Here is a 26,086-nt window from a genome sequence, read left to right as displayed (position 1 = left end):
TGTGGATAATATGGTATTTTCTGTTTTTTTTAAAGACTTATTTATTTATGATAGAGAGAGAGAGAGAGAGAGAGAGAGAGGCAGAGACACAGGAAGAGGGAGAAGCAGGCTCCATGCTGGGAGCCCGATGTGGGACTTGATCCCGGAACTCCAGGATTGCGTCCTGGGCCAAAGGCAGGCGCTAAACCACTGAGCCACCCAGGGATCCCCCGGTATTTTCTGGTTTTTAACCAAAATTAACCTGGCATTTTCTTCTTTTGAATTTTACAAAATTAAATGTCTTTTTTTGGTGCTATTTTATTGTTGCAAAAACTCTGACATGTAGGAAACCTTCAATTACCTTTCCCTTTGTATGATCAGCACACATCCTAAGGGCCTCCCTTTGGCTGAATCTGAGTTGAGTTCATCACAGGCCCAGGACTCTCACCAGTTTTGAACTTGTGAGGTGAGCAAGGCATGGGAGTTCAGGGGCATTCTCTCCATCTCTCCTCATGACAGTTGGCTGCTTTGGCAACCAACGATTACAGAAAAGCCTGTACATTCTAATTCCTGAGCTAGAAGGGAACCCTTACAAATATCGTTCTGTAGCCTAAGAACCACCTACCCTGTAACATGTGAAATGATATGTTCCCCTTCTAGTGTCTATGGTGTTTTTCTGGCTTGTATCAATTGAGAGAAGAAATACTCTGAAGTCACAGGTTATTTTGTTATTTGATTTTTTTTTTTAACTGGGAGGTTGGGGATGAGGGCAGAGAAAATGAGGGGTATGATTGCTCCTAGACTCTCCTCTGTGAGGAGCAGGTGAGGAGAGGTTTGAAATAGACCATGGGGAGCTTCTCTGACAGACACTCACCCTTGCTTTTCCCTATCTGTGTTCTCTAAAAGGCATATCCCACTCTCATTAGATCACTCTACCTTGACCCAGATGAACACCCCAAAAATGTGTGGTCCCTTAGCTCACAGATAAGCCACCTTTTCTGATAATTTCATGAAGTGTGCTGGCCTAAAATGTGTCTCTGACATGAGAGAAGCCTCCAAGTCCCATATTACTGCTTCATATTAAAGTACTGAAGACTCTTGGAGGACTCAGCTCCTCACTGGAAGATTCATTGCTTTCATATGAAAGTATTAAAGACTCAGATGATACCTTCAAATCTAGGAGGGGCTACCCCATTAGGCTGACCATCAGCTCCTTAGCACAAGCCCCAGATGGGCAAGGTAGTCCCCTAGCAGATTTTGCTGAGGGACAAATGACAGGAAGGTTTTAATGTGGCAGGGCAGGGGGAGAGAGGGTGGTTTGGCAGACAGTCTTTGAGGGGTTCCATTATAAACCTTGCTTAGTGTGAGGAGGATGGATACTGGAGAGGGAATAGAGGCCAGCCACAGATTGCTGATGGAGGCACCATTTTGCCTGTGAGATCCCTGTCTGGCCCTCTTGACACTTGATGCTGCCCCTTGTTGTCTCTCATCCCCAGTGCTCTTCCCTGGTGGATTCCCTCTTTTGCTCTCCATCACTTTCTCTCTCCCACCCTCCTATCTGCACCCCTTGTCATTTGTCCCTGCAGCTCCTGGCACACTGATGGCATCCTGGGAGTGACCTTTCTCACAACCACCAAGCTGCCAGTCTCCCCGGAAAGCTCCTCTTCCTCCGTGCTTTATGCCTCTTCCTTTCTCATTCCATCTGTTTCCACTTTGTGCATCTATACTTGGCATCGTCTGCATTGCCAAAGAATTTAAGAGGGTTATCCAAAGCTTTTTGTACCCATGACTTGAAATAAATGGAATTGGATTGGGTCATTTTTTGTTCGTGGATGGAGCCAGAAACTTAAAAAGCTTTATATTTGCTGAATTTATTTTTATTCAAAATAATTTTATTTCAGTAAATAAGTAATAGGAACATGAATTTTAAAATACTAACCATATTGTAAATTGCCACGCTTTTCTATTTGAGGATTTTTGCAGCTATAATCAATATGTAAGAGAGAAAGAGGGAGACCATGGGTGAAGATGTAAGGGCAGACTTTTCATATGTCAGATCCCAGAATAGATAATAAACTATTATTTACATCATTGCTTGGGATCTTTTCCTAGCTCCTGCAGTACTGACTGTCTCTGTTTTTGTTGTGTTTGTTGCGTGTCCATGTATTTGTGTGCATGGTGGGCTGCGGCAACCCCAGGACGAGATCCTGACTGTCATCAGAAGAGTGGATGACAACTGGGCAGAAGGCATGCTGGGAGACAAGATTGGGATCTTCCCCTTGCTGTACGTGGAGGTAAGACTATGCTCTCAGATGGGCTTCCTCTTCCACCCTGCTGTCTGTTTCACCAGGTGGGGCAAGGGGCAGGGGTGGGCTCCTGGCCTGTGGAGAGGAGGATGGAGACTGTGTTGGGTTTTGTTCACACTGCTGTGCCAGTGCTAGGAGAACTGCCTCGGCTCCTCCAGTCGTCTGTCCCGGCCTGGCTGCAGACCATCGTACTGTGTGGGCATCACAGATGTGGGCTTTCCCCACTTCTCACAGAAATCCTGTGCTGTCACCCGCTTCCCTAGACTCTCCTAGGTACTGCTGCTCTTGTCTCCCCAGCCCAGATAAGGCAGCATTCCCCGTGTCACTGCAAGAATGGCTGTGGCAGGCCGTTTGCAGTCCTCCGAGGACTTGGTGACCGGGCAGCTCACCCAGCTGCGAGTCCCTGAAGCCAAGATGACTTGGGGCCTGTTAATTTCCTGTCTCCTTTCTATAACTGAGGAGCACTTGGTTTCCAATGAGTAAGTTATGAGCAGTGGCTGCGCTGGGAGCATCTTAGAATGTCTGATTTGTAAACCGCCGTTTGCTGTTTGTGTGCAGGAGTGTTTGCCCATCGTGTGTACGTGTGCCATTTGTCAGTGCAAGTCACATGTGTACACTCATGAGCCAATACATGCTTCATCTATTAACCACTGCAGTTATCCTGAGAATCATTTCAGCTATTGCTGACTGTGTGACAAACACTTTCAAGTACTTGCTCATTTTATTTTCTCAACGACTCTGGTATATGAAAGCCAGGAATGTCCCCACATTACAGATGAGCAAATAGAGGCACAGAAAGGTCCCCTCGCTGATAAATAGCAGAGCCAGAACATGAACACAGACTCAGCCCTTCACTGCCCTACCCTCCGGCTCCCCCCACTAGCAAACTGTAGTTCATTCAGCCTGGTGCGGGGTTCCACGTGCTGCTCAGTGACGCAGCCGGCTTTGCCATGCCTGCTGAGTGGTGCGCGGGTGCCACTGGGTGTTTGTTCAACACGTCTAGTGATTCCTGTCACCTACAGGATAAAGTCCAAATGCTATGGTAAAGTATTCACCACTTTGCAGTTTGCTCCTAATCTATTTTTCTAGCCTCATCTCTGCTCACTTCCTCTCCTTTCTCTAAATGGTCTGGATGAGTGGTTCTCACAGTAATTTTGGACAAACTGCCCAGGAGATTCCGAGACTGTGTCACACAGTAACAGTAGGTCCACACACAGCACACGCAGTGCTCACACAGTCACAAACTCCCAAATGGACTCACACACATGCTCAGACACAGCCCTCTGTCATGCACTGTACAAGTCAAACCTCCTCCAACACCATGTAAGCTTCCACTTGGGCATTTGTTCCAGTTTCCAGGGGTATTTTCTTTCCTATCCTGCTGCTTACATAAACCTGGTATCAAGAGTGACTCTTGCAGTGCAGTCTAGAAGTGAGAAATCTGGCTTTGCAGGCATTGGTAGCCTATGGAACTTGTTTTCCTTGGCCGACTTACAAGGATACTCAAACACATGCAGAAATGCTTACAGAAACTTTATTGTGATGGCCTCACACTGGATATGCTGCAAATGTCCATCCATCAGCAGCAGAATGGATAAGTAAAAGGGGGGTATGTCCATATGATGGAATACTACCCAGCAGAGGAAATGAATGATAGACTACTACATTTCCAAGCATAACTGAATCTCAGAGACAAACCTTTTGAAAGAAGCCAGACACCAAAGAGTATATATGGTTTTCACTTGCCGTGGGGCCTCTGCAAGAAGGGATGCCTCTGGGATGCTGGGGTGTTGATATCTTAGTCTCGGGAGTGGTTCACAGTTGTGTGCAGCTGTAAACTGGTGTGCAGTTGACATTTGTGTATTTTAGAGTGCAGCTTAAGGAGCTAAGGAATGCCTCGGCAGGTCACAGGCACTGTCTGGGGAAGGCCAGGTCAGGCCCGTCAGCTACCCGCCCTCTGGAAGGGCTTGTGCATCATCGGGCAGGCTGGGCTGGGGGTCAGGGCTGGGAAGCCTGTCAGCTGGGTGCACTGTGATTCCCCTTGGTTCCACAGATGTACCCAAATGGTAGATGGCCTGTCCATGCCTCCCCAGGGCCTTAGTGGCCAGCCATTGGAGATGCTTTTGAACATGTCTCCCTTGAGGCAGGCTCCTTCCTCCGCTGGCCTGAAAGCCCTCCATGTGACATACCTCCAGTGACAGTCCCACCTCTGCTCTCAACATGGCTCCTGATCCCGTCATGTGTCTCCTCAGATTGGATGCCCTGAGGATGCTTGAGGCACAGGGGTGCTCAGCTGCCCTCCCAGGAGCATTGGCAGAGCCCCCCCGAAGCCACCATGGCAGGGGCCTTGCTCCTCTGGACCCTGCTCCTTCCTGGGCAGGGTAGCTCCCGGGTAGCTGTCTGGCCACATGCCATGGCCTTGGACACCTGGGCTGTAGCTCTGCACCCTGACCTGCTCCAAAGCGGACTCCTGGCTGCTCGCTTAGCCACCACTGTAGACAAGAAGCCCCAAATTGGTATTTCCTGAGACTATGTCTCACTGTTTCTGGATAAGTTCCTTTTTGAAGTGCGTGGGTGGCTCCGGCCCCTTGTAGCCTTAGGGGTGGATTCAGGGGTTCCCGAGTTCAGGCCGTCTTCCCTCCAAGAGGCTGAGCCAGCCTCTGAGATCCAAGCAGTTGGAGCTCAGGTCTTCCACAGAGTTTGAACCTGACTTCCCACTGAGGCAGATCTTGGCCTCGTGCTTGACCCGGGTGGATCTGTAAGGAGGGAACAAGCTCTTGTGCTTCGCAGATTGTACAGTCCTCCCCTAAGCAGGGCCGTTTCTTCAGCCTGGGCCTGCCAGGCAGGCACAGTAGGGCATATGGTATAAAGCCAGGCTGGGGCTGCATGGCCTAGACCTTCTGGCAGCCTATCTTCTGAGAAGGCGGTCCCTGTCTCCAGAAATATCTATATTTCTGGAGTACTGCAGAAACAACCCTCTTGTCCCCACTCCCCCTAATGCACAGGGCCTGGCTGCCATGGTGTCCCCAACGGCGACCTGGGCCGGCTGGTCTCAGGCAGTGAATGCCTGCACCTGGCTCCTTCACCCTCAATTCTTGCCTCCTGCGTGACTTACTTCCCCACCTTTGACCTCCTCACTGCCTTTCTAGCTTCCCCAGCCATTGGCCTGGCGTCTTGAACCTGCCTCCTGGTTCTTTTCTCCCTGTTGGTTTCATGAACAGTCACGATCAGCAGCCATCTCCTCACCAGGACCATGGCATATGTTGTTGACACCTGCTGTGTGTTGGATTACAGCTGGGCAAGGCACCCCAGCTGATGTTCACCCAAGACAGGAATCAGCGTTGCTCTGGCCATCGGGGAATAAACCCAAACACATATTGGTGACATGGCCTTCCTTCTGTGCCTCCAGGAGGCAGAGTAATTGTCATCATTTTCCTCTTTCAGAGAGAATGAATCTGAGAGAATTCCTCAGGCCCAGAGGTCAAGGGATCCCCCCTCCTTGGTGTTTGGGGGCTCAGTGCTGCCTGCTGTGGGGTAAATGTGCTGTAGGAACACGGGTGAGGTACTTCGCTCTTCTCAGGTCCTGGCGTGGCTGGGTTTGGCTTTGGATTCCACCCTGCGGTATGAGTAGACCCAACCAGAGGTCCTGCCAAGCCAGACCCATCATCCTTTTCCACAAGGCTCCAAGATGGCACGCTTGGCATCTACCCTTAATGTGGACCTCAGGTCATGCTCCAAAAACAGGCCTATTTCTCATGGGCCATGGCAGCTCCAGTGGCAGAATCATGAATGGGCCTCAAGGCAGTTCAGAGCATCATGGGTTTCAGAGGTAGCCTGCACTGGGCTCAACACCATGCCCTAGACGTGTGACTTTCTGAACCTGGTTCCTCTCTCATACCAGGGCAGTAGCATAGACCTCATGAAGATCATTGCAAGGCTTTAAGACAATAACAGAGTGCACAGCCCAGGCATGAGGTAGGCTCTCAAGGGCCAACTCTGTTGTTGCTCTGCTATTAGGAAGGTGTGTTGAGTGAATAATTGCTCATTGGTCCATTCATGAGTTTACTGGAGATCTCTGTCACTCCTGGGAATTGACTATATTTGGCCTTGTATTTCTGAGTGTTTCCTCACAAATGCTCAATTCCACTCCCCAGCAGGGTGAGAGCTCCTTGAAGGTAGGCCCCCACTCTGTACAGGCACGACAGCCCCACCATGGTTTCCTGAGCTCAGCCAGGTGTGCAGCTGGGTAATGTCAAGACAAGCAATGCAGATATTTACATGCTGCGTGATAGGAGAGGTTGCTCACTTGAAAGCTGTTGTTGAGCGTTCATAGAAATTAGTCTCAGTCTGGAGAGATCCAGAACCAGGACACAGGGCTATTCTTCTCTGAGCATTAACGAGGGATCTGGATGGAGACATAGAAGGCACGTGAGGAAATTTGCCTGTATTGCTTGTCTGCCAGGAAAACCTCTCCACGCGGCCAGGATTAAGATCCCAAAGACCATGATAGCCTGGAAATACAGTTGAAAAGAATGATGAGCTGCAATGAGCATAAGTGTCAAGTTCTCCTTTCACGTTCAGAAAATCAGTTGTTTAGGCAGAGCATGGGGAGACCGGTACCACCAGCAGTTAACCCAGGAGACCTCCAAATTACCAGGTGACGTGATGGTTCTTTACTCCTGCAGAATGGGATATTTAAACATTATCTGTACTTCATGGTTGGGGTATATGTGGTTGGCTCCCTGGGAGACATTGTCATGGTGGTCTGCCCTCGTGCTTGCTTGAGGATCAGCAAGAAAGGCCAAGTGGCTGGTCCTGCCCCTGACACCAACCTCTCATCACTAGTCTGCCCTCCACCCTGTACCTGAAGTGTTTCTCTCAAATCCACCCTGCCCTCCCCTCCACCCCAAGTCCCAGCTTTCTCTGTCCCTCCCAGCCTGGGCTCAGTGACCTCCAGGGTGGTGATCTCCAAACCCGCCATGAGATGCTGAAACCCAGCTTCACAACCTCCACCTGGTATGGCGGCACCAGACCCTCTCCAGGGACCTGAGATTCCAGCCATCCAAACCTCCACACTGCCCTTCCTAGCTCAGTTCTCTATGCTAAGACCTGTAGAGCTCCTCTTCACTCTTCAAAACCCAATTCGAATGGTCCTCACTTCATGAAACCATTTCCTGAGCCATCGGACCCTGTTCATGTCAAAGTGCAGGGCTTCCAGCATTTCCTAAACTTCTTCACTCCCCTGCTCAGATCAGGGTCCTTCTCTTATTCATTTTTAATCCTTAGCACTTAGCAAAGTGACTACACACAGTGGGTGCTTAATAAATGTTTGCAGGAGTGACAGCTTGTCAGGAGGTCAGCACAGAAATTTGCCAGGATCCATTCACTCTCTGTGTCCAACAAAATGCAGTGATTGTCCAGAGCCAGAGGCTGTTTGGGGGACTGAGGGGCATGCTGAGTAGAGACAGTGAGTGGGAGGAAATGGGCTTGGACTGGTTTTAACTTTAAAGACACATCACATAAGGTTTAGAGGGGGCCTAACAGGGACTGGCTGTCAACATAGCAGAAGAATGTGGTTTCCTTGTTCCGGAGTTTTGGAGTTGGCCCAGATTTTCCCTTGCTGGTGCTCCCCCAAGGCCCACCAGCACCTCCCTCACTCCTGTGCACCCTTGCTGGGTCTCACATCCTCTCGATGCACTGCTGGGTGCGCAGACTTGTCCCCGCCAGCTGTGTGCCATTGCCTGACCTACCTGCCCTGGAATCCATGGCTGCATGGGGCTGGCTCCTGCCAGTGTGAAGATGCTGTTGGGGAGAAGATGGGATGTCTCACCCCCAGCTCCCCTCATATAGCTCCTGAGGCCAAGCCCCACACCCTTCCAGCCAGCTCCTACCCCCTCTGTGAGAGACCTCTGCCCCTGCTGGAGTAAGGGCTTCCTCCGTGTTCCCAACAGACTATGCACTCACCCAGCTGTACTGTGCACTCACTGGACTGTTCATGTCCAGTCACCCTGAGAGCACCGTGCAGGCAGGATTCTATCCATCTCCTTCCCCTTCATCTCCTGGGGCTTGGCACCCAGAAGAGGGGCAGTGACAGGTTTCCATGGGAGAGGGAGCCACCCACCCCTGAAAACTGGCTTTCCTGTGCTCTGGGCTGATGCACACATGCAGGCGCATAGTGAAGACTGTTCATCCTGTGGACAGGTGGTGACATCCGGTAGAGGGAGGTTGTGCTGTCCGCGCTGAGCACACCTAGGCCCAGAGGCTGGCCACCGGTGCCAGGGAAGCACTGTTTCGTCTTCCTGCCAACTGGCAGGGGGCTGGTGGGAGCCCGCTTCTGGGTTGGAAGTGGTGATCTTTCCTTCCCTCTTATATGTCACATGTCAACCCTTATTTAACAGACACACATTAATGCATTTCCTTGTTTTGTGCTCTTATATTTAAATATGTAGGTAAGGGGGATCCCTGGGTGGTGCAGCGGTTTGGCGCCTGCCTTTGGCCCAGGACGCGATCCTGGAGACCCGGGATCGAATCCCACGTCGGGCTCCCGGTGCATGGAGCCTGCTTCTCCCTCTGCCTATGTCTCTGCCTCTCTCTCTCTCTGTGTGTGACTATCATAGGTAAACAAAAATTTAAAAAAAAAAAAGAAAGAAAGAAAGAAATATATTATTAAAAAAATATATGTAGGTAAGGGGATGGCCACCTCGGTTCCCTGGGGGGGAAAGCAAGCTGCTCTTGATGATAATTTATTCAACTCACATGCGAAGAACGTGGCTGCCCTTGGCCACACCTGAAAGGGTGCAGGCCAACTCTGGGACTCTGCGGGTGTCTCTCCTGTGCCCGGTACCTGGAGACCCTTACACTGCAGAGGTGAAAGGAGCAGATCCCTGGGGGTTTGAGTCTAGGGACGGGAGTACCTGGAAGCAGGCATGCAACAGGAAGGGAAGACATTGGGAGGAGGGTTGATGAGTGTACTAGTTGAGGTATCAGTACCTGCTGTGACAGGTGAACCCTGACATCCCAGGCTAAACCACACTAGAGGGTCGTATCTGGCTGTTCAGGCTGGCCAGGCTCACAGAGGCTCTAGGGGGACCGACCCTCCTGGGGGGCTCTGCTGTCTGTAACATGTAGGAGTGAGGATAGTGTGGGAGTTTCGTGGGCCAGGCCTGGCAGGGGACGTCAGACCACCACTGACGACCACCAGGACCTGGTCACACAGCTGCCTGGCCACAGGGTTCTGGGGACCCAGGAGGTTGCAAAGAGTAGATCCTCCCAACAGGAGGGACTGCCCACTTCCGGTGCTTTCTAATTTTGTTCAGTGTGTGTTTCATTGGCACTTAGAAGGAGGTAACATGAAGTGACAAGCCATGTTCAGAGGACCCCTAAGGAATACCTCTCCTCTGTGAAAGCATCCCTTCCCTATCAACCTGTGAAGGCATCTGTTGTGTAGCTGAACAAAGATAAAACCTGGAGGGATGAGCAGGCGGGTAGGTGAGGTCTCAGGTGAAGAGTCAGGAAAGGAGCACATCTTCAGTGGTTATCAGAGTCAAGGGAGCGCTTGCTCAGGGTTCTATTAGATGGGGCAGCAGAGAGGACAGTAGAGAGAGGGCAATGAGAAAACCCAAGGGATTGCAGGGCACAGCTGAAGAAGAGCCGGGAGGGGAAGAGGGCCCCCCCTTGAAGGACAGGGGAGAAACCTGCCCTTCAGAGGGAGGAGGAGGTGAATTGGGAGGTTCCAAGGCCTGAGGCCCGAGACCTGGGGGATACTCAGAGTTTATGCCCAGTTGTCCTGGTCTCTGCTACTGGGCTCATTATTTGTCGAGAATGACCAGGCTCAGGGCTTAAGAACAGAGGCCACGTGGGGGCTTCTGGTCAGGGGGAGATGGAGTGTGGGAGAGAGGCAGGAGCGGGGGCAGAAGTAGAGGGTGGGCAAAGGGCTCCTGGGTTTGGGGCCTAGTTGTGTAGGGGTGCTAGTGGGATGTGTGCTCAGGGCAGCGGGTACCACAACATGCTGTGGGTGCTTAGGCTTTCTACGATGTGCTGCAGGGTGCAGCAACATGCTACAGGGTGCTGTGGGGTGCTGCAATGTGCTGCGGGGTGCTGGGGGTACTACAGCATGCTGCAGGCTGCTATGGGCTGCTGTGGGGTGCTGTGCGGTGCTGACGGAGGCCACTAGCTCTGGAGCCAGGACAGTGACCAGAGAGGGTGGTTTGGAAAGAAGAGCTGACTCAGGAGAGAGGCTCCCAGGGGACAAGTAATGACGGGAAGAAACCTGGATAAGAGCGCTGGAAGATAGATTTTGAAGGTTGAGCATGTGCTAAAGTCCATTTTATCTCCTTTGACACTCAAAATGCATCAAAGACAGCTCTGCCCTTCATCAGCCCTCCCTTAGCCGGATGCAGCCCAGAGTGGCTTCTGCAGGAAGCCCATTTCTCAAACCAGGAGCTGAAGCAGGGCACGTGGTGGCTCCATCCTCAGCCCCTGCTGCCCTAGGACAGCTCTGCTCTGTCCGGTTTCTTGCCCTTCTGCTGCTGACACATGAACCCTTCATGACCTCCCCCACCCATAGGAAGGAGTCCCAGTCCTCAGGGCACTGGAGGCCTGGAGTCCCTGCGGGCATGTCTCAGGGGGCTGTATTCTGGACAGCATGAGAGATGGGAGAGCAGAGCCAGGCTCCAGAAAGTGAGGTGGGGGCTGGTGGGAGCCCAGACAGTTCTGACTTTGGGGAGCCGGACCCCAGCCCTCCATTGGTGTCTAGGCCTCAGCCCCAGTCTTGGTGTTGAGTGAATCCTATGTGCTGTTAGGGAAAACTGTTGACGAGATGCTGTTTCTAGATCCTGGAAAACTGACGGAGGCAAAAACGAAAATCTTGAGTTAGCCAAGAAACGAAATGTGGTGGTTGTTCCTAATGACAGCTGATGCCCACTCGGGAGTCCTTGTCTGCAGCACAGCAATTCCAAGGTACATTGTTAGACAGTTGGGTTCTCAGCTTCAGGTGATTACAATGTTGAACTCAGTTCGTCATGTAGCACAGTTGTCTCCTTGTCACTTCAGATTTTACAGAGAATATTATTTTGAGCCTCCATCTCGAAATATAGTATTAAAGCATTTGGTCATAACTCACTGGCACAAGCGACTGCTTTCCCTGGGAACAAAGGGAGTCTGAAGTTATTCCTCGTACGCACTGTGGACCATTCTGAAGTTGTAGACCGCGCCTCCACACATCGAATTCGCCATTTCCCAGTGTAAGAATGGATTGCTCATGATTTCATCCACTTTGTCATAGTTTTCTAGCTCCTTGCCTGGGGCGGGCAGCTGTTTCCAGGGAGGAAGTGGAGGACAGGCTGTGGCTTCTGGGGGCATGCTCACGCCCAGGTTCCTGAGCAGAAAAGTGTAGACACTGGAGCTCAGAGATCCTCTTCCCCCACTCAGCGCCCTCCCCAGACCCCACACTGTCCGTGGGGTCCAGGGTGGGCAAATTTGTAGGGACAGCTTGGGGAGGGTGCTCATTCATAGTCACCAGTCCTGGTGTCTGTCTCCCTCCTCCTTCCAAGGATGCCCTGCTCCTCAGAGGGAGACCCAGTGCGTCAGGAAGTAATAGGGGCAGCTGCTGCCAGGTGACTGCCCCCCTCCCATCGGGAATGTCAGCCTGGGGTTGGAAGGCCCGTTGCTCTACCTAAGGACTCTGGAAGCAGAGGCTTCTGTGGGCTTTGTCCAGCTCTGATGCTTCTGCCCTGAGCTCCCCCCGCCTCTAAAATGTGGATGGCGCCCCCTGAGAGGCCTAGCAGAGGATCCAAGGAAATGACAGGCGCGAGCCCCATGGCGATGGTCCCACATCCCACAAATGAAAGCAGTGGTTCTGCAGCCACGGCATCTGCGTGCAAGCACTTCTCAGGGAAACAGGACTCCCGAGGAGGTGGAAGGTTTCTGACAGCTGCTGGGGATACAGCCGGCCGTTCCCCACGCTCTCAGCAGCCCAGCGAGTGGGGGTTAGTGGCTCCCAGCCTGAGGGGCTCTCCTGGACAAGGACATTGCTTACTTTTTTATTGCTTTCCCTTTATCATTCTTTACTGCCCACAAATAATCAGCTGTGCTAACCTGTATGAAGTGCTGGCAGAAACACCCTGGTGCTGACACGGGGTGGATTTTCTCTCCCCAGCTCAGCTTCTCTCCCCACAGGGCTGTTAGAAGTTCAGAGTGTGTACAGACAGGTAGGGTCGGGGAACGGTGATGCTGACAGCAGGTGCTCACTGGGGACCCAGGAGAACACCCCAAATGTCAGGTTAGTGACCTGATGAGGCTTTAGTGACATTTCATCCTGATGTACTTTGAAAACCAATGACATGCAGCCTGGTCCTCACAATTTACTTAGAGGCAGTGGAGTGAGTCTGTGCGGCTGCAGCTCTTCCCTGCCCTTGGGGCGTCCCTCGTGGCCAGGTCTGCTGCTGTGGGAGCTGGGGGGCGGGCCAGGCCCCAGAACCTTCCACAGGGGTGGCACATTTTCTCTCTGTAGCACATTGTACCAAACCTCACCCATTCTTTCCTGCAGAGAGGTTTCGTTTGAAGCACACTGCTGAAATCCTGCTGTCTGTGGAAGGAGATGAAAGACAGCCTCCGTGAAGGGAACTGGCAAGTGAGAAGCACAGAGCCCTCATAGCAGACAGATGGGAGCGGGCTGCGCCTCTGACTGGGGCAGTTGGGTGGCTGCTTTGAGTGTCTGGGGGAGTTGAGTTCAGATACCGTGTTTCCATCTCTGGAGTCTTTCTTACGTCCTCTGTATCTCTCCTTAACACCCATGCTTGGAGGTAAAGTCATGGTAAACGTTCTGACGTGCTCGTCTACAAATTCTGTCTTCTGTGTTATTTCTGGTTCTGTTTCTACTGACTGACTTTTCTCCTCTATAAGTATCTATAAAATGGATTTATAGATGCATTTTCTTGCTTCTTTGCATTCCTGATTATTTTTAATTGGACACCAACTTCGTGAATTTTGCCTTTTCAGATGCTGGATTTTTTTTTTTTATTCCCATAAATATGCTCAGGCTTTGTTCTGGGATGTCACTAGGTCACTTACAAACAGTTTGGTGGTTTCGAGCCTTGCTTTTAAGCTCTGTTCCACAGGACTAGGGCAGCCTCTAATGTAGAGCTAATTATCCCCACTTCCGAAGCTGTAATCTTCTAAGCTCCATGCCCTATGATTGACAAGGTTTTCACTTTCAAAGGTGGAAATGCAAACTGTTTCCAGCTTTGTGTGAGCCTCAGGAATTGTTCTGTCTTCCCCTTTTGATGGTTCTTCCCCAGCTCTGGGTAATTTCCTCCCATGAATGCCCTCATCAGTACTCAGCTATAAACTTGTTGGGGGTGGTTTTCGGGGGGCAGTGGGACGGACTCTCTACAGATCTCTCCTTTCCAGGACTTAGGCCCACAGACCCCAGCCACTGCAGCCTCCCCAGCCCCCAAACTCTTTCTTCCCAACTTGGAGGAGCCCTGGAGCCCTGGTGAACTGGAGGCCTCAGGTGGCAGCCTTCACCTCTCTGGGCAGTTACTGTCCTGAGCTCCTGATGCCCCATGTGTGAAGACCATGTCTCATAGATGTGTTGTCAGTGCGTCTGGCAAGAGGGTAAACGTGATCCTTGGCTAAATGGTGTTAACCTGTGATGGTTTAGGAACTTCAAAATAAGGGTGACAAGTCATTACGTTGTACCATCACCTAGTGCAGTGTTCTGTGTCAGCTATGGCTCAGTGAGACTGGGGGTGGGGGGATGCCTGGGTGGCTCCATGGTTGAGCATCTACCTTCAGCCAAGGGCGTGATCTCAGGGTCCTGGATCAAGTTCCACATCGGGCCCCCTGCATGGAGCCTGCTTCTCCCTCTGCCTGTGTCTCTGCCTCTCTCTGTGTGTGTGTCTCTTATGAGCAAATAAATAAAATCTTAAAAAAAAAAAAAAGAAAAGAAAGAAACTGCGGGGAGAGGTACATAGGGCTGAGAAAGAATCACAGGGATATTTTTTGGTGGAAGAGGAAAGCTATAGGTCAGCTATGGCTCTCCAGTGCTGCCTATCCCTGACTCCAGTGCCAAGTAATCAAGGACTCTTTTTAGAGAGATGAGGAACTAGTGAAAGCCTTTGAGGTAATTATTCACTATGGATACTGGTTACGACCAAGTTCTAAACACTGTCGAGTGGTCCAGCTTTGAAGGTGAGCCAGTGGTGTGTGTGTCTCACTGCTGGTATTTCCCTTGTCTCCTTCCCTGTGGCCGCCCTCCCCACCTAGCCTCTCTTGGGACACCTGAGCTCACCGCCTCAGAGGCGTGCGGGGGATGGGGGGAGGCCTCAGAAACGACACAGGAAAGAAACTTCTCAGGGATTTCTGCCATAGAATGTTGAGGGGCATCTCCCATTTAAACAAAGTTTAACTTTAAACAAAGTTTGTTTTATTTCTTCTTGTTGCTAGCCTGTTTCTTAGGAGTTTCTACAGCAGTGGGCAGCTGCTGGCAGGGACTCCTCCCCACTTTGACTTGGCTGCAAATTCTGCCTGCATTTCTGTGTCCAGGCGTGGACTGTGCCTTCACGAAAACTTAATGCACTTCGCAGGGCAACTCGAAGTCACCAAAGGGCACTGGCCTGGTGGAGGAAGGCTGCAGGAGTGTGGAGCAGACAGGTTCCTCAGGAGCCAGACAGGGCAGTTCCTGGTGTTCCATGCTTTCTCTGCATCTGGGCGAACTGGTCTGGGAGGCCAACTCCTAAACCCACCAGGAGAATGAGCAGCGCATCTTGTCTTCACTGTGTTTCACTTACCTTACTGCTAACGGCATGACACAAAGAAACAAGACAGTCCCACCAGATAGGAAGACTTCAGTTCTATGCACCTGGCCTGGCCAGGGTCTGGGTCTGCACCCCCAGGCAGGACACGTGCACACATGTGTGTGATCATTGGGGGTTCCCCCAACAAAGACAAGTGATGAGGTACCAGCTCACCCTGCTTTCTCACTGCTTCAGCTGGTTTTGAATCACTTCTGAGGTTAACATCTCATAATACAATGTTGTACATTCCCTAGTTTTTGGGTTCATTGTCGTTCTTTGCCTCCCTAACTACAGGTATAAGAGGCTAGACCCCGTAGCACATAATTGTTTTCCCTTATCGATCTTAGCATTGTGTTGGCATAAGACAGGCAATCAGTGCACCTGTGTGGTATTGTTGGCTTGTGAGCCAGTTTCACATGACTTATCAAACTTCTGGCAAGGCCTTGGCTGGGGTGCTTTCAGCACCAGACTCAGCAGGTCCCCAGGAAAACTGCTGCCCTTGCTCAGCAATCTCAGCGGGAGCATCTGGGGGACGAGGAGGAGCCCACACCTGAGTGGTGTAGCTGCCCGTGGGCCAAGCAGGAAGCCAGAGAAGGCCTGTGTGACTTTCCATCTTCAAGAGACAAGTAGGGACTGAAGATGTCTCAGCCTGGAGTCAACTGAAAACAGAGGTGAGGTGACAGTAAAGAGTAGCCATTCCTGGCTGCTGTGTCCCAACCTGTCACCATGTCGCAGCCTCCGGTTCCTCTAGTGGGAAAGCAAGTGTGCCCACCACGTACTTGTGCAACCGTGTTTGCCTCGGGCTCCAGCTGCTTTTCTCCCTTCCCCTCGAGTGCTTCAGTGGGTGGTCTCCGTCCCGCACACCCAGGGGCGAAGGACAGGCTCCCTTCTTACCTACCTGGAGCACCCTTCCTGGGCCCTCTGTCTTCCTCTGCGTCTGCTCCGACCACTGCCCCATGGGGTGCTGAGCCATCCACCCCCACTGGCCCTCCCTCTGGCATGGCTATACCCCACCACCTTAACCCTTTTCTCTGCGTTCCTATTCTCTCTTCATGTTTACCACTCCTTTTGGAGTAGTCCAGGCCAGTGACTCAGAAACTTCAGTGAGTGTTAGAAACACCCAGGGAGCTCCAGAACCTGATGTGGTGGGTCTGGGTGGGCCCGAGCCTAAGAACTTGGGGAGGAAACTTGTCTTGTCAGATTCTACTTAGCCCCAGGGGTTGGCCTCGGCTGGGATCATGGGAGCGCCCACCCCAGCAGAGTGCTGCTTGTAGGCCCCCTCACCTCCTTGGGCAGGCCGTGGTGGTGGTGGCTGTTCTCCAGACGTGATGGTGAAGCATATTTAGCCACGGAGATTTGACTGCAGGTGTTAATGAGGTGGTGGTGGGATATTTCTGGGCTGAGGCTCAGGCTTGTGTTCAGTGCAAGAACACCTGGAAGCAGACAGCCATGTGGCGTCACTGGGATCGCCAGGGGCCTCGGGTGTCTTCCCTCCAGACCTGACGAGCATTAGTGGAGACACCTGCCCCCGGGTCCCAGCGGCCACTTTACCAGTAGTTCTGAGCCTGGACAGTGAACTCTCACCAAGACTGACCCTGAGAGCCTGTTGGAGATGGCCTCCCCTGTCCTTATGCTGTTCTTTCCGTTACCCTTTGGTAATGCTTCCTGTTTGGAAAGGAGGGGGCCTGAGTTGCTGGTGGCCAGGATCTTTTTAGGATTCAGGTGAATGCTCACACCATGCCTGTGCATATGGGAGATGCTGTCTTGTTGCCACAGTTCAACAGATTATTGCAAAATGAGAAAATGCAGCTAATTCTGGCTTCATTTGGTTTCTGCTGGACTTAGAGAAACTCAAAGCTATTCTCTGTTGCTTTTATTTTTTTCACGTCTTCAAAGTGAGAGCAATTAAGAGTTATAGTTTGAAGCTATTGAGGACTCTTCTTCTGTTGCAAGCGGAGACAAAGACTTGGTTTGTCGACCACTGTTTTCCAGATGTCTCTGTTTTCGGTGGTTTTCCTGCCTATCTCCCTGCCTGTAGACCCTCGGCACACTGCAGGACTGTGTTAGCCTCTCTGGGAAAACATTTTAATGAGATTGTAGAGGATTCCTAGTTGCTCCAACACTTACCTGGGCTGCCCCTTGTGGGTGAAGGCAGCATACCCTCTACGGCACAGCCTTTTGGGAGGAGTGCCTGGCTCTGTCTCCAGGGAGGGCAAACGCAGTCGCATTCAGTCTTGCCGTCTCCAACTGTAAAATAGAAATACATCTGCCGATGCCAGGGCGGTTATCAAGAGCTGGAGATCTGTTTGTTCCTTCATTAGGTTTCTGTGGGCGTGTCTTAGCCTTTGAGAGAGCACCACAGTGCTCTGCAGACTCTATCTTTCACACCACTGTTCTTTTCTTCATTCACCCATCCCTTCTGTTCATTCATTTGCTGAAGTGCCTGCCATGTGCCTGGCCCTGGGGATGCAGCTGCCAACAAAACAGGAAAGAAATGTCTTGAAACCCATATTCTAGTGGGAGGAGACAAAGACTGGAGAAAAGAAACAAATTCTAGAAAGTAATATATTCTCTGTGGAGAAGAAGAAAGCTGGCAGGAGGGGCACGAAGCTGAGGTGAGGGGACTATAATACTAATTAGCATGTTTGGAAGGCCCCACCCAGGAGGCCACCTGTGAGTGAGCAGTGCAGGTTCCAGGTGCAGGTTCCAGGTGGTGGCCTGAGCTGGCTCATGGCTGAGGGGCAGTGGTGACCAGCAGACAGAGCAGGCTGAGTAGGGTGAGGTCGAGGAGGCGGCGGGGGGCCAGCCTCTCTGAGGATGGAGGTGTTTGCTCCAAGTGGAGGTGTTTGCTCACTCCCTGTGAGTCTGGGTTTGGGTCCATCTCTGTTCATACTGCCTGTGTCTCTGAGCTCACTGACTCTCCCGACCATGTCCATGTCATCCGTATGCCCACCCCTGCCTCAACCTACAGGCTCATTAGTGAGACACAAGTGTAGACAAAACCTCCTGGACTAAAAGTTTTCAAGTTGCAGTGATCAGAGACCCCCGGGGCCTTAGCCCCCTGTAGGTGCTACCTCTCACCCTCTCCCAGCCGCCGTGGGCCCACCTTGTCTGTGACCTCCATCTCACACGGTGACCAGAACCATCCCTACAAGGGTTACTTGAGTGGCCTCACTCCTGCGAAACCTCTTGTGGGGCCTGTGGCTCTTGGAATCAATCCAGATTTACCGCAGCCTGCGGACCCATGGAACCCACCTGGCCTCACCCCTGGCCTCTCACTGCCCCCGTGGTACTGGCCCTGGGTAGAGCAGGGGGCCAGCCCTGCTCCCCCATACATCAGACTTCCCCTCCCCATGCCTCAGTTTCCTAATCCGTGTTCTGGGGATAATATACTTGCCTACCTCACTTCGCTCAGGTATGAATTAAATCAGTAACATGAGTAAAGTTCATAGAACACTGGCTAGCACAGAGTGTGAACTATGTGTTAGAAAATAGCATTCCTGGGATGCCTGGTGGCTCAGTGGTTGAGCATCTGCCTTTGGCCCTGGGTGTGATCCTGGGGTCCTGGGATCAAGTCCCACATCAGGCTCCCCTGCAGGGAGCCTGCTTCTCCCTCTGCCTCTCTGTGTGTCTCTCATGAATAAATAAATAAAATATTTGAAAAAAAAGAAAAAGAAAATAACATTCCCTTTAATGTTGTTAGAGCCTGTGAAGAGAGCAGGAAGCAGGAGCACATGAGACTTACCACAAAATCGTGTTTACTGCTGGAGTGTTGTGTTGGAGACTGACCATATGAATGAGGAAAAGAACACCAACGTGTTAAAAAGTTTATTTGGAATAGTATTGTGTTTCATTCAGAGTGAAGGAAACGTCATTTGGAGAATGGGTATCCATGAAGTGGGTGGACCAGGGACCCTTGTGTGGAACAGTCCAGCTTTCAAAAACGAAGCAGCCCAGCACTCGGTGGGACTGCAGCATGGGAGAGGCAGGGGGTGCAGGCGCAGGCCTGCAGAGGAATGCCTCTCTGCTCCCACAGCTGCCCTGGAGGCACCCTTGCCCTCCCAGCCAGCTCCTTGCACAGCCCTGTGCCTGCCGACCTCGGAGGCAAGGTCCAGGACCACGTACAGAAAGACAATCCCAGGGGGTCTGTTTCTGCTTCTATAAACCTTTTCATATTTGGAGGGGGTGAAGGTGTGGTTGAGGCTCTGCTCCTGGTTGTGTTTCTCCTGGCCAAATAGTTCATATGCTAACATGTTCTTAAATATATAAATTTTGCAGAGAATCTGTTGGGCTGTCATTGGGGTTTTTTGGTCCTATTAAGTGTTCACACCCTGTTCTTGGATCCAGCTGAGGAAAAGATGAGTGTCTGAGAGAGGGAAGTTGAAAGGTTAACGTAATTATAGATAAATCTCAGTAGGAGAACATAGATCAGGCCTGGAATCAGGGAAATTGCTGGTTCCTCACCCTCAAAGCAGAGACCCAGGGACCTCCCCACCCACCTGAGTGGAGACTGAAAAGCCAGCACACCCACCTAGAATTACTGTCTCCCCCCCACCAGTCCCTGAGGCGAGCCAGTGACAGTGTGTATCTCTGTCCACTGAGCAGCCACAGGTGGCATCATATGGTTTCTGTGCTTTGCTTTAACTGCTCCAAACAACCAGGGGAACAGGGCAGGCAGCACGTGACAGAGGAATAGCAGCGTGGTGGCTGCTGACACCAATGACTGGGTGCATCCTACTACTTCTGTGTCTGTTATAAGATGTTAAGAGACGCTGTGCCCACCTTCCTTCCCAGCAGTCAGTTGGGGAGGAGACAGGAGCGCAGGCTGAGACAGAGCACTGTTCCAGGGCAGAGTTGGCACATTGGTTTTTCAAGTGCTAGTTTGTTAGGTAGAAGCAGTCATACACAACAGGTAAGCCGGTGTGGCCGTGTCCCCACACTATGTGCAGTGACAGGCATTGGGCTGGACTTGGCTTGCGGGCCTGGCTTGCTGGCCCCTACTCTGTCCTCTGCTTAACCTCTCAGGGCTTCCATTTCCCTTCCATTTGGGCCAAGATTCCGTTCTACCTACTGAGCTCTCTGAGCCCCCTGTGGGAGCATGATGCCAGGTGAAGCTCCCTGAGGGCTCTAGACTCTGACAGCCTGTCTGCAGTCCCACATCAAGGTGCCACCACCCAGCCAGGGCCAGAAGCCAAGCCACCTGGGAGGAGGCCAACTTTGCTAGCCCTTTCCTGAAACGTCATGCTCCAAAAAAATACTGCATCTCACTAAACTAAAAAACAACAATTTTTTTATGGCACCTCATGCACTTTTTACAAAATGGAAAAGATAAAATATGTTCTTGCCACAACTCAGGAAATGTCACTGTAGGTTGATCAATATCCCAGCCTGATCTGCGCTTTTGTTTTTAATAACTTGTGATTGTGAAAATAACACCAGGTTATTGTTCAAAACGGGGAAATTCAGAAAAATGCAAACAAAAAAAAATAATCCTATAAAATTAATGCCTATAATCCTACCAGTAAATATAAATGAGCACGTTAGGAAAAAAATGAAATATTGTTAGCATATTGTTTTATTTCCTTTATTCTTTTCTATGTATAAATTTACATATATTGTGGACAAATTTGGGATTGTGCTGCATCAGTATTTCCATTTTGCTTTTTTCCCATTAAATTGTGAGAATTTTCCAGTGACATTGTTGCAATAGCTTCAAAGCCCTTGTGTACCGCCAGCACAATAGTCAGGGGGCCTTGCCACATGCACCTCACATGTCCATCTGCTGTTGCAGACCAACTGTCTCACTCAGAGCAAAGCCAAGGCTGCCCGCTCATCCTCGTCACCTCTGACCTTATTTCCACCACTAGTGTGCTCTGGCCTCCCTGGCCTCCGTCTTCCTCCTCAGACTGCCAGCCCTGCTCCCACCCCAGGGCCTTTGCACTTGCAGTTCCTACTCACTCCCATCACATTTCCCTCAGGTGTCAATAGGTTCCCTTGCTCGTGTCCTTTGGGTGTTGTCTCAGAGAGGCCTTTCCATACCACTGCCTGTAACTGTGCAGCCCTACCCCTCCCAGTGCACCTTCTTGCAGACTTTTTTCCTCCATATTTATTTGTTTACTGGCTGGGTCTCCATGAAGCCAGGGGTTTTATCTACTTTTTTCCATTGATGTACCTTCAGTGCCAAGCAAAACCGCTGGCATACAGCAAGCATCTAATATGTGTGTACTCAGTAATCAGATCCTCTACTTCTGTAGTACCAAACTCAGGTGCTTTAGGGGACACCTCTCCCCCAGCTAGTCTATCTGGGCCTGTGCCCTGCAGCCGGTTTGCCCAGGAGTCCCCAGCAGCCCGCCCAGGTCTTCCTTACAGCCTCTGCACCAGCTCCTCAGAGCCATCTGACCACTGCTGAGCAGGCCACAGAGGCTTCAGATCACATCCTCACCTGCATTGAACCAGAAATCTCCATGACCTGAATGCTGGCTTAAGAGTCTGTGCACACAGCACATGCATGCACGCATGCACACATGTGTTCTTGTACCCACCTGTGCCTGCCCTACCTTGAAATACTCCTATCACTTTTGGCCTCGGTCCATAACCATTGAAATTAAGCTCCTTCCTCACTTACCCTGATCTTTCTCTAATAGATCTTTCAGTGGATTTGCATTTATGAATTCTGAATATTCTCACACCCACTTTGTGACCATGGAATAGATCCCTATGGGAAGTTCTTTCTATGAAAAGCTTCTCCGGCCACGTGCTGCTGTGTGCAGCTCACATGTGACAGCTGGTGAGGATGAGTGAGTACTCTGAACCGAGGGGGCTCCCGCTCTCTCTGGGAGCTCAGACCCTGGGCTCAGGCTCAGATTTGGGAGTGCCAGCTCCAGCATGCCCTCTCCTCTTAGCCAGTGGGTGGGTGTGCACAAAGCCAGGTGTGAGTTTCAGCCCCCGGCCTGGTGTGTGTGTGGGGGGGGGTGTTGATGAGAGCACAGCTCAAAGCACAGAATTGCCGTTTAGATTGTACTCAGTAAGTAGACGTTATTATGCACACACACACACACACACACACACACACGTTAGCTGCATCCATTCGTTGACTATTTGTTGAGCATCTACTGCATGCCCAGCACGAAGCTCATGATTCATTTGTGAAGTGAGATGATTATTTACAAGAGGAAGAAGTAGGCTCTAAATTTCAAAACTATATCAGCTCTGAGATCTTGATGGTGTTGATACAGGGGTTGCCCTGAGATCTCAAAAGAGAGGGAGAGAGAGATGGAGACAGGGACAGAGGCAGAGAGGGAGGGAGGGCATGGAGGAGATGCATGTCTGCAGGCACTGTGAGTGCTTGACAGCTGTTTATGATTCAGTGGTGAGGAAGTAGCAGTCAGAATGTAAGACCACAGCAGGACAACTCGGTGACAGCCTGGTGAGCATTCCTCAAACCAGAGCCAAGCTATGTCCCTTGCCATACCGGGAGCTTGCCGTGGGTGGCATCCCGGGTCTCTTGGCTACATAAGTTCTGTTCACTACCCTTGGGAGTTGGTCTCAGAGATGTCCCCTGCATGACAGGGCCCCATTGCAGATACACAGGTGCCCAGGGTCAACAAGGACAGATGGGGCCATGAGCATCTCCCTTGTGGCCTTAAATCCTCGAACCCAGCTGGTGTGTAGTTTCAAAGATGTGCGTTGCTAGAGGAGACCAGAAAGGCCTGGGTGGGTTCAGAGGCAAGCAGTGTTTCCTTTTTTTTTTTTTTTTTTAAGATTTTATTTATTTATTCATGAGAGACACAGAGGAGAAGCAAGCTCCATCCAGGAAGCCTGATGTGGGACTCGATCCCAGGACTCCAGGATCATGCTCTGGGCTGAAGGCAGGTGCCAAACCGCTGAGCCACCCAGAGATGCCCAGCAAGCAGTGTTCTCAACCTGGGCCCTCCGCAGGGAGCCTATGGTGCCTGGGTGTCCCCAGAAAGGCTTTCCAGCTATTCATGCGGAGCACCAGGCCGTGGGGGCTGGAGGCACCATACCACACATTTTTAAATAAGATTTATTTGAGAGGAAGACAGAGCTGGGGGAGTGGCAGAGGCAGAGGCAGAGGGAGAAGCAGACTGAGCGGGCTCCATCCCAGGACCCTGGGGCCATGACCTGAGCCAAAGGCAGACGCTTAACCAGCTGAGCCCCCCAGGCACCCTCACACCACACATTGAAGCCATGTAGACAGGGAAAAGAGGACTTTTATTTCTTGACAGGGAAATGTCTCTCTTTCCCTCTTAATACCAATGGCTTTCAGCCGTCTTAGATTGCATCTTACGATGAGAAATGCTTTTTACATAGTGACCCAGAGAATGCACCAGTGTGTATGTGAAACTAAACCAGCATGTCCTCCAGCTACTTTTACCCTTAGCTCATGATGCATTCTGGCATTTTCTCTTTTAATCTGGTTCTTTTTTTTTTTTTTTTTAGAAAACACTGATCAAGACCCACTAAATTGGCAGTTTAAAAATTCCTGTTGGCTAGAGATCTTCAAAGTAGGGTACACAATGGGGCGCCTGGGTGGCTCAGTGGTTGAGCATCTGTCTGCCTTCATCTCAGGTCCTGGGATCGAGTCCCACATCCGGCTCCCTGCTCAGGGGCTGTCAGCTTCTCCCTCTGCTCTTCCCAATCTTATTCACACTCTCTTTCTCTCAAATAAATAAATAAAATCTTAAAAAAAAAACAAAAACAAAATAGGATGCATGAAGCTCTGTGAGTAAAGAAAGGAGATATTAGAACTTTTTTCAAATTTATTATTTAAATTTTTCTGACTCCTTTCAATTTCTATTATGTGTATGTTTTCTGATGCGTGTTAATATAGTGGTACAGTAGAACACGTATGTAATTTACTGGCGCTGTATGCCCAGAAGGGCATTACTGCTGGGGGGTAAAGGTTGCAGGGCCCTGGACTGGGTCACCTTGCTGGCCTGGCCCTGGTACCATCAAAGAAGCTGTTGTCTGCCATCTGAATCTGAATTCTGTACCAGCCACATCCCTTCATGGTTCCCTTTTCCTCCTTTCTCAGCTGCCCAAAATCTGTGACTTCTGTGACACTGTTTCAGTCGGTGCTGGTCTGAGACAGTCAGAGATACAGGTGCAAGCACCACCCCCCCCAGGCAGTGCGCTTTGTGGCACGGGGGTGTCTCTGCTGGGACAGTCCCATGTCTTGCTACCTTCCAAGCAGCGAGATGTCCCCTTGAGGGTTCTACAGAAAATGGAGAATAAATGGTGTCTTTGTGTTCCTCTCCTTAGTTGAAAAACAACCTTTTTTTTCCTTCTACATTTTATCTTCAGACAAAATTATGATAGGAGCCTTACACGAATCTCAAAACTTCTAAGCGGTCGCTTTGCTGACAGGACACACCTTGCTAGGGTGCTAATCGTAATTCTTTGCTGCTTATGAGCTTTTTTCCTGAGTTTCACACATTCTTATCAAATGAGTGAAGTTCTTTTTCCTTCTATAATTTTATCAGACTCCTTGGAATTCTCCTTTTTTGTGGGCTCAGATACTGAATGGAGAGTGTGATTGCTAGGACAGGGAACATAACCCACTAATGAGAGGCTGAATTCAAAGGAGAGGAAGCCTTGTTCCCCATGGTAACTGGGGTACGTGCCTGAGAAGGAAGGGGTGACAACTTGGAGCAGAAGCTGAAAGGGGGAGCCTGCTGTGTAGTTTCTGGTTGCAGTGGAGGGACCCACTCCCCAAGCAGGGACACTGCCTTTCTATCTCAGGGCCGCTTAGGAGCCCACATGGCAGTGATGGTGGCCATGAGGTCGCGGCCAGGACTCACTGCCTTGTCACAGGTGCCCCAGAGGACCAGGGCCCCCCTCTGACTCTCAGGAAGGTGCTGTCAGGGCAGCACAGGGTCATAGAGGGTTATGATGTGAATGTCACCGTGATCTGCGAGGGCAAGGGGTGGGACAGGTTTGCCAAGGCGGTGGGTAGCCATGCCCAGCTGCCCCCACTCTGAGCTGCAAGCACCATAGAGGTATGTGAAACAGCCCCTGCTCTACAAGCTTCTAGGGGACCAGGGGATGTGCCGCCCCCTTTTCATGGGAAGTGTCCTGGTCTGACAAGTGTCCTTGTCGAGTCTGTGGTAATGGGGTGTTGAAATGAATCCCATTCCCCACCCTGCACTTTAATTCTTAGTATCATCTCTTCCAAAATCCTCACCTGAACTCAGTCTTTATATGCAAGATTAAGCAATTGTCTAGGCAGTTCGGGTCTACAGCTTTGTCTTAATTGCTGGATATTTCTTGTTTGAAACCTCAGTCATCTGAATAACTGCTTCAGTTCAGCAGCCCACTTTGGCAAGTGCAGCCTCACCTGTCCAATCCAGTCACCTTGAGAAGAGGACACGGAGAGAACAGAAGAGAAAAGAAGCAGCTGCCTTGGGCTGGGTGGGTGTGGGTCAACGCAGACTGGCCAGCAGACTGGGATGATGGCTTCCACTACACCACTGGGGGGCTCATCACCTCGAAGAGTGCTTAATTATGAGGATGGGGATACCTCCCAGGGTAGAAAAGCCTTTCCCATAGCAGGTGCACGACTAATACATGTTGAGCGAATGGGAAAATGTCAGCCCAGGGTGTTGGCATGTGTAGTACAAATGTCTAGAGTTCAATTTTCCAGTAAAAAAAGGTTTGGCATTGTTGTCAGGCCTGTGAGGTCCCTGCCCGTTTGCAATAAAATGAAAGAGAATAGAAATAGCCCCCACCCTTGATAATTGCAATTGGGGTCCTCCCAGGGTGAGAATTTGCCTGACCTAATTTTCATGCTCCCAAAAAAGGTCTGGTTTTTTTTAAAGGTCCACATTTGAATCTCTAAAAGGAACCCAAACCCCTCTGATTGCAGAAGGCATAGATGTACCCTGATGGCTATGATAATTTTTTAACCCAAAGATGTAGCAGGACCAGAAAGCATCTCCACACTCTGCAGTAAGAAGGGAACAATGGCAGACCCACAGACATGTG

The 26,086-nt window shown here is 50.9% G+C and overlaps 1 protein-coding gene across 3 annotated transcripts in view; it reads left to right on the top strand.

The window, feature by feature from the left end:
• The window catches only part of SH3RF3 (SH3 domain containing ring finger 3), a 357,161-nt gene that overhangs the window by 218,499 nt on the left and 112,576 nt on the right, over positions 1-26,086 (top strand). For all 3 annotated transcript variants that reach the window (XR_011997987.1, XM_072742558.1, XM_072742557.1), the window contains exon 3: positions 2,178-2,273. Coding sequence is in view for 2 of the 3 variants with exons in the window: in XM_072742558.1 (XP_072598659.1) it covers positions 2,178-2,273 (96 nt within the window). In the remaining variant the exon portion in view is untranslated. The remainder of the gene's footprint in view (positions 1-2,177; positions 2,274-26,086) is intronic.

The sequence above is a fragment of the Vulpes vulpes genome, chromosome 16 (assembly GCF_048418805.1).
Source record: "Vulpes vulpes isolate BD-2025 chromosome 16, VulVul3, whole genome shotgun sequence".
Lineage (NCBI taxonomy): Eukaryota > Metazoa > Chordata > Mammalia > Carnivora > Canidae > Vulpes > Vulpes vulpes.
The sequence above is the reverse complement of the archived record's forward strand: the minus strand, read 5'-3'. Positions and strand labels throughout refer to the sequence as shown.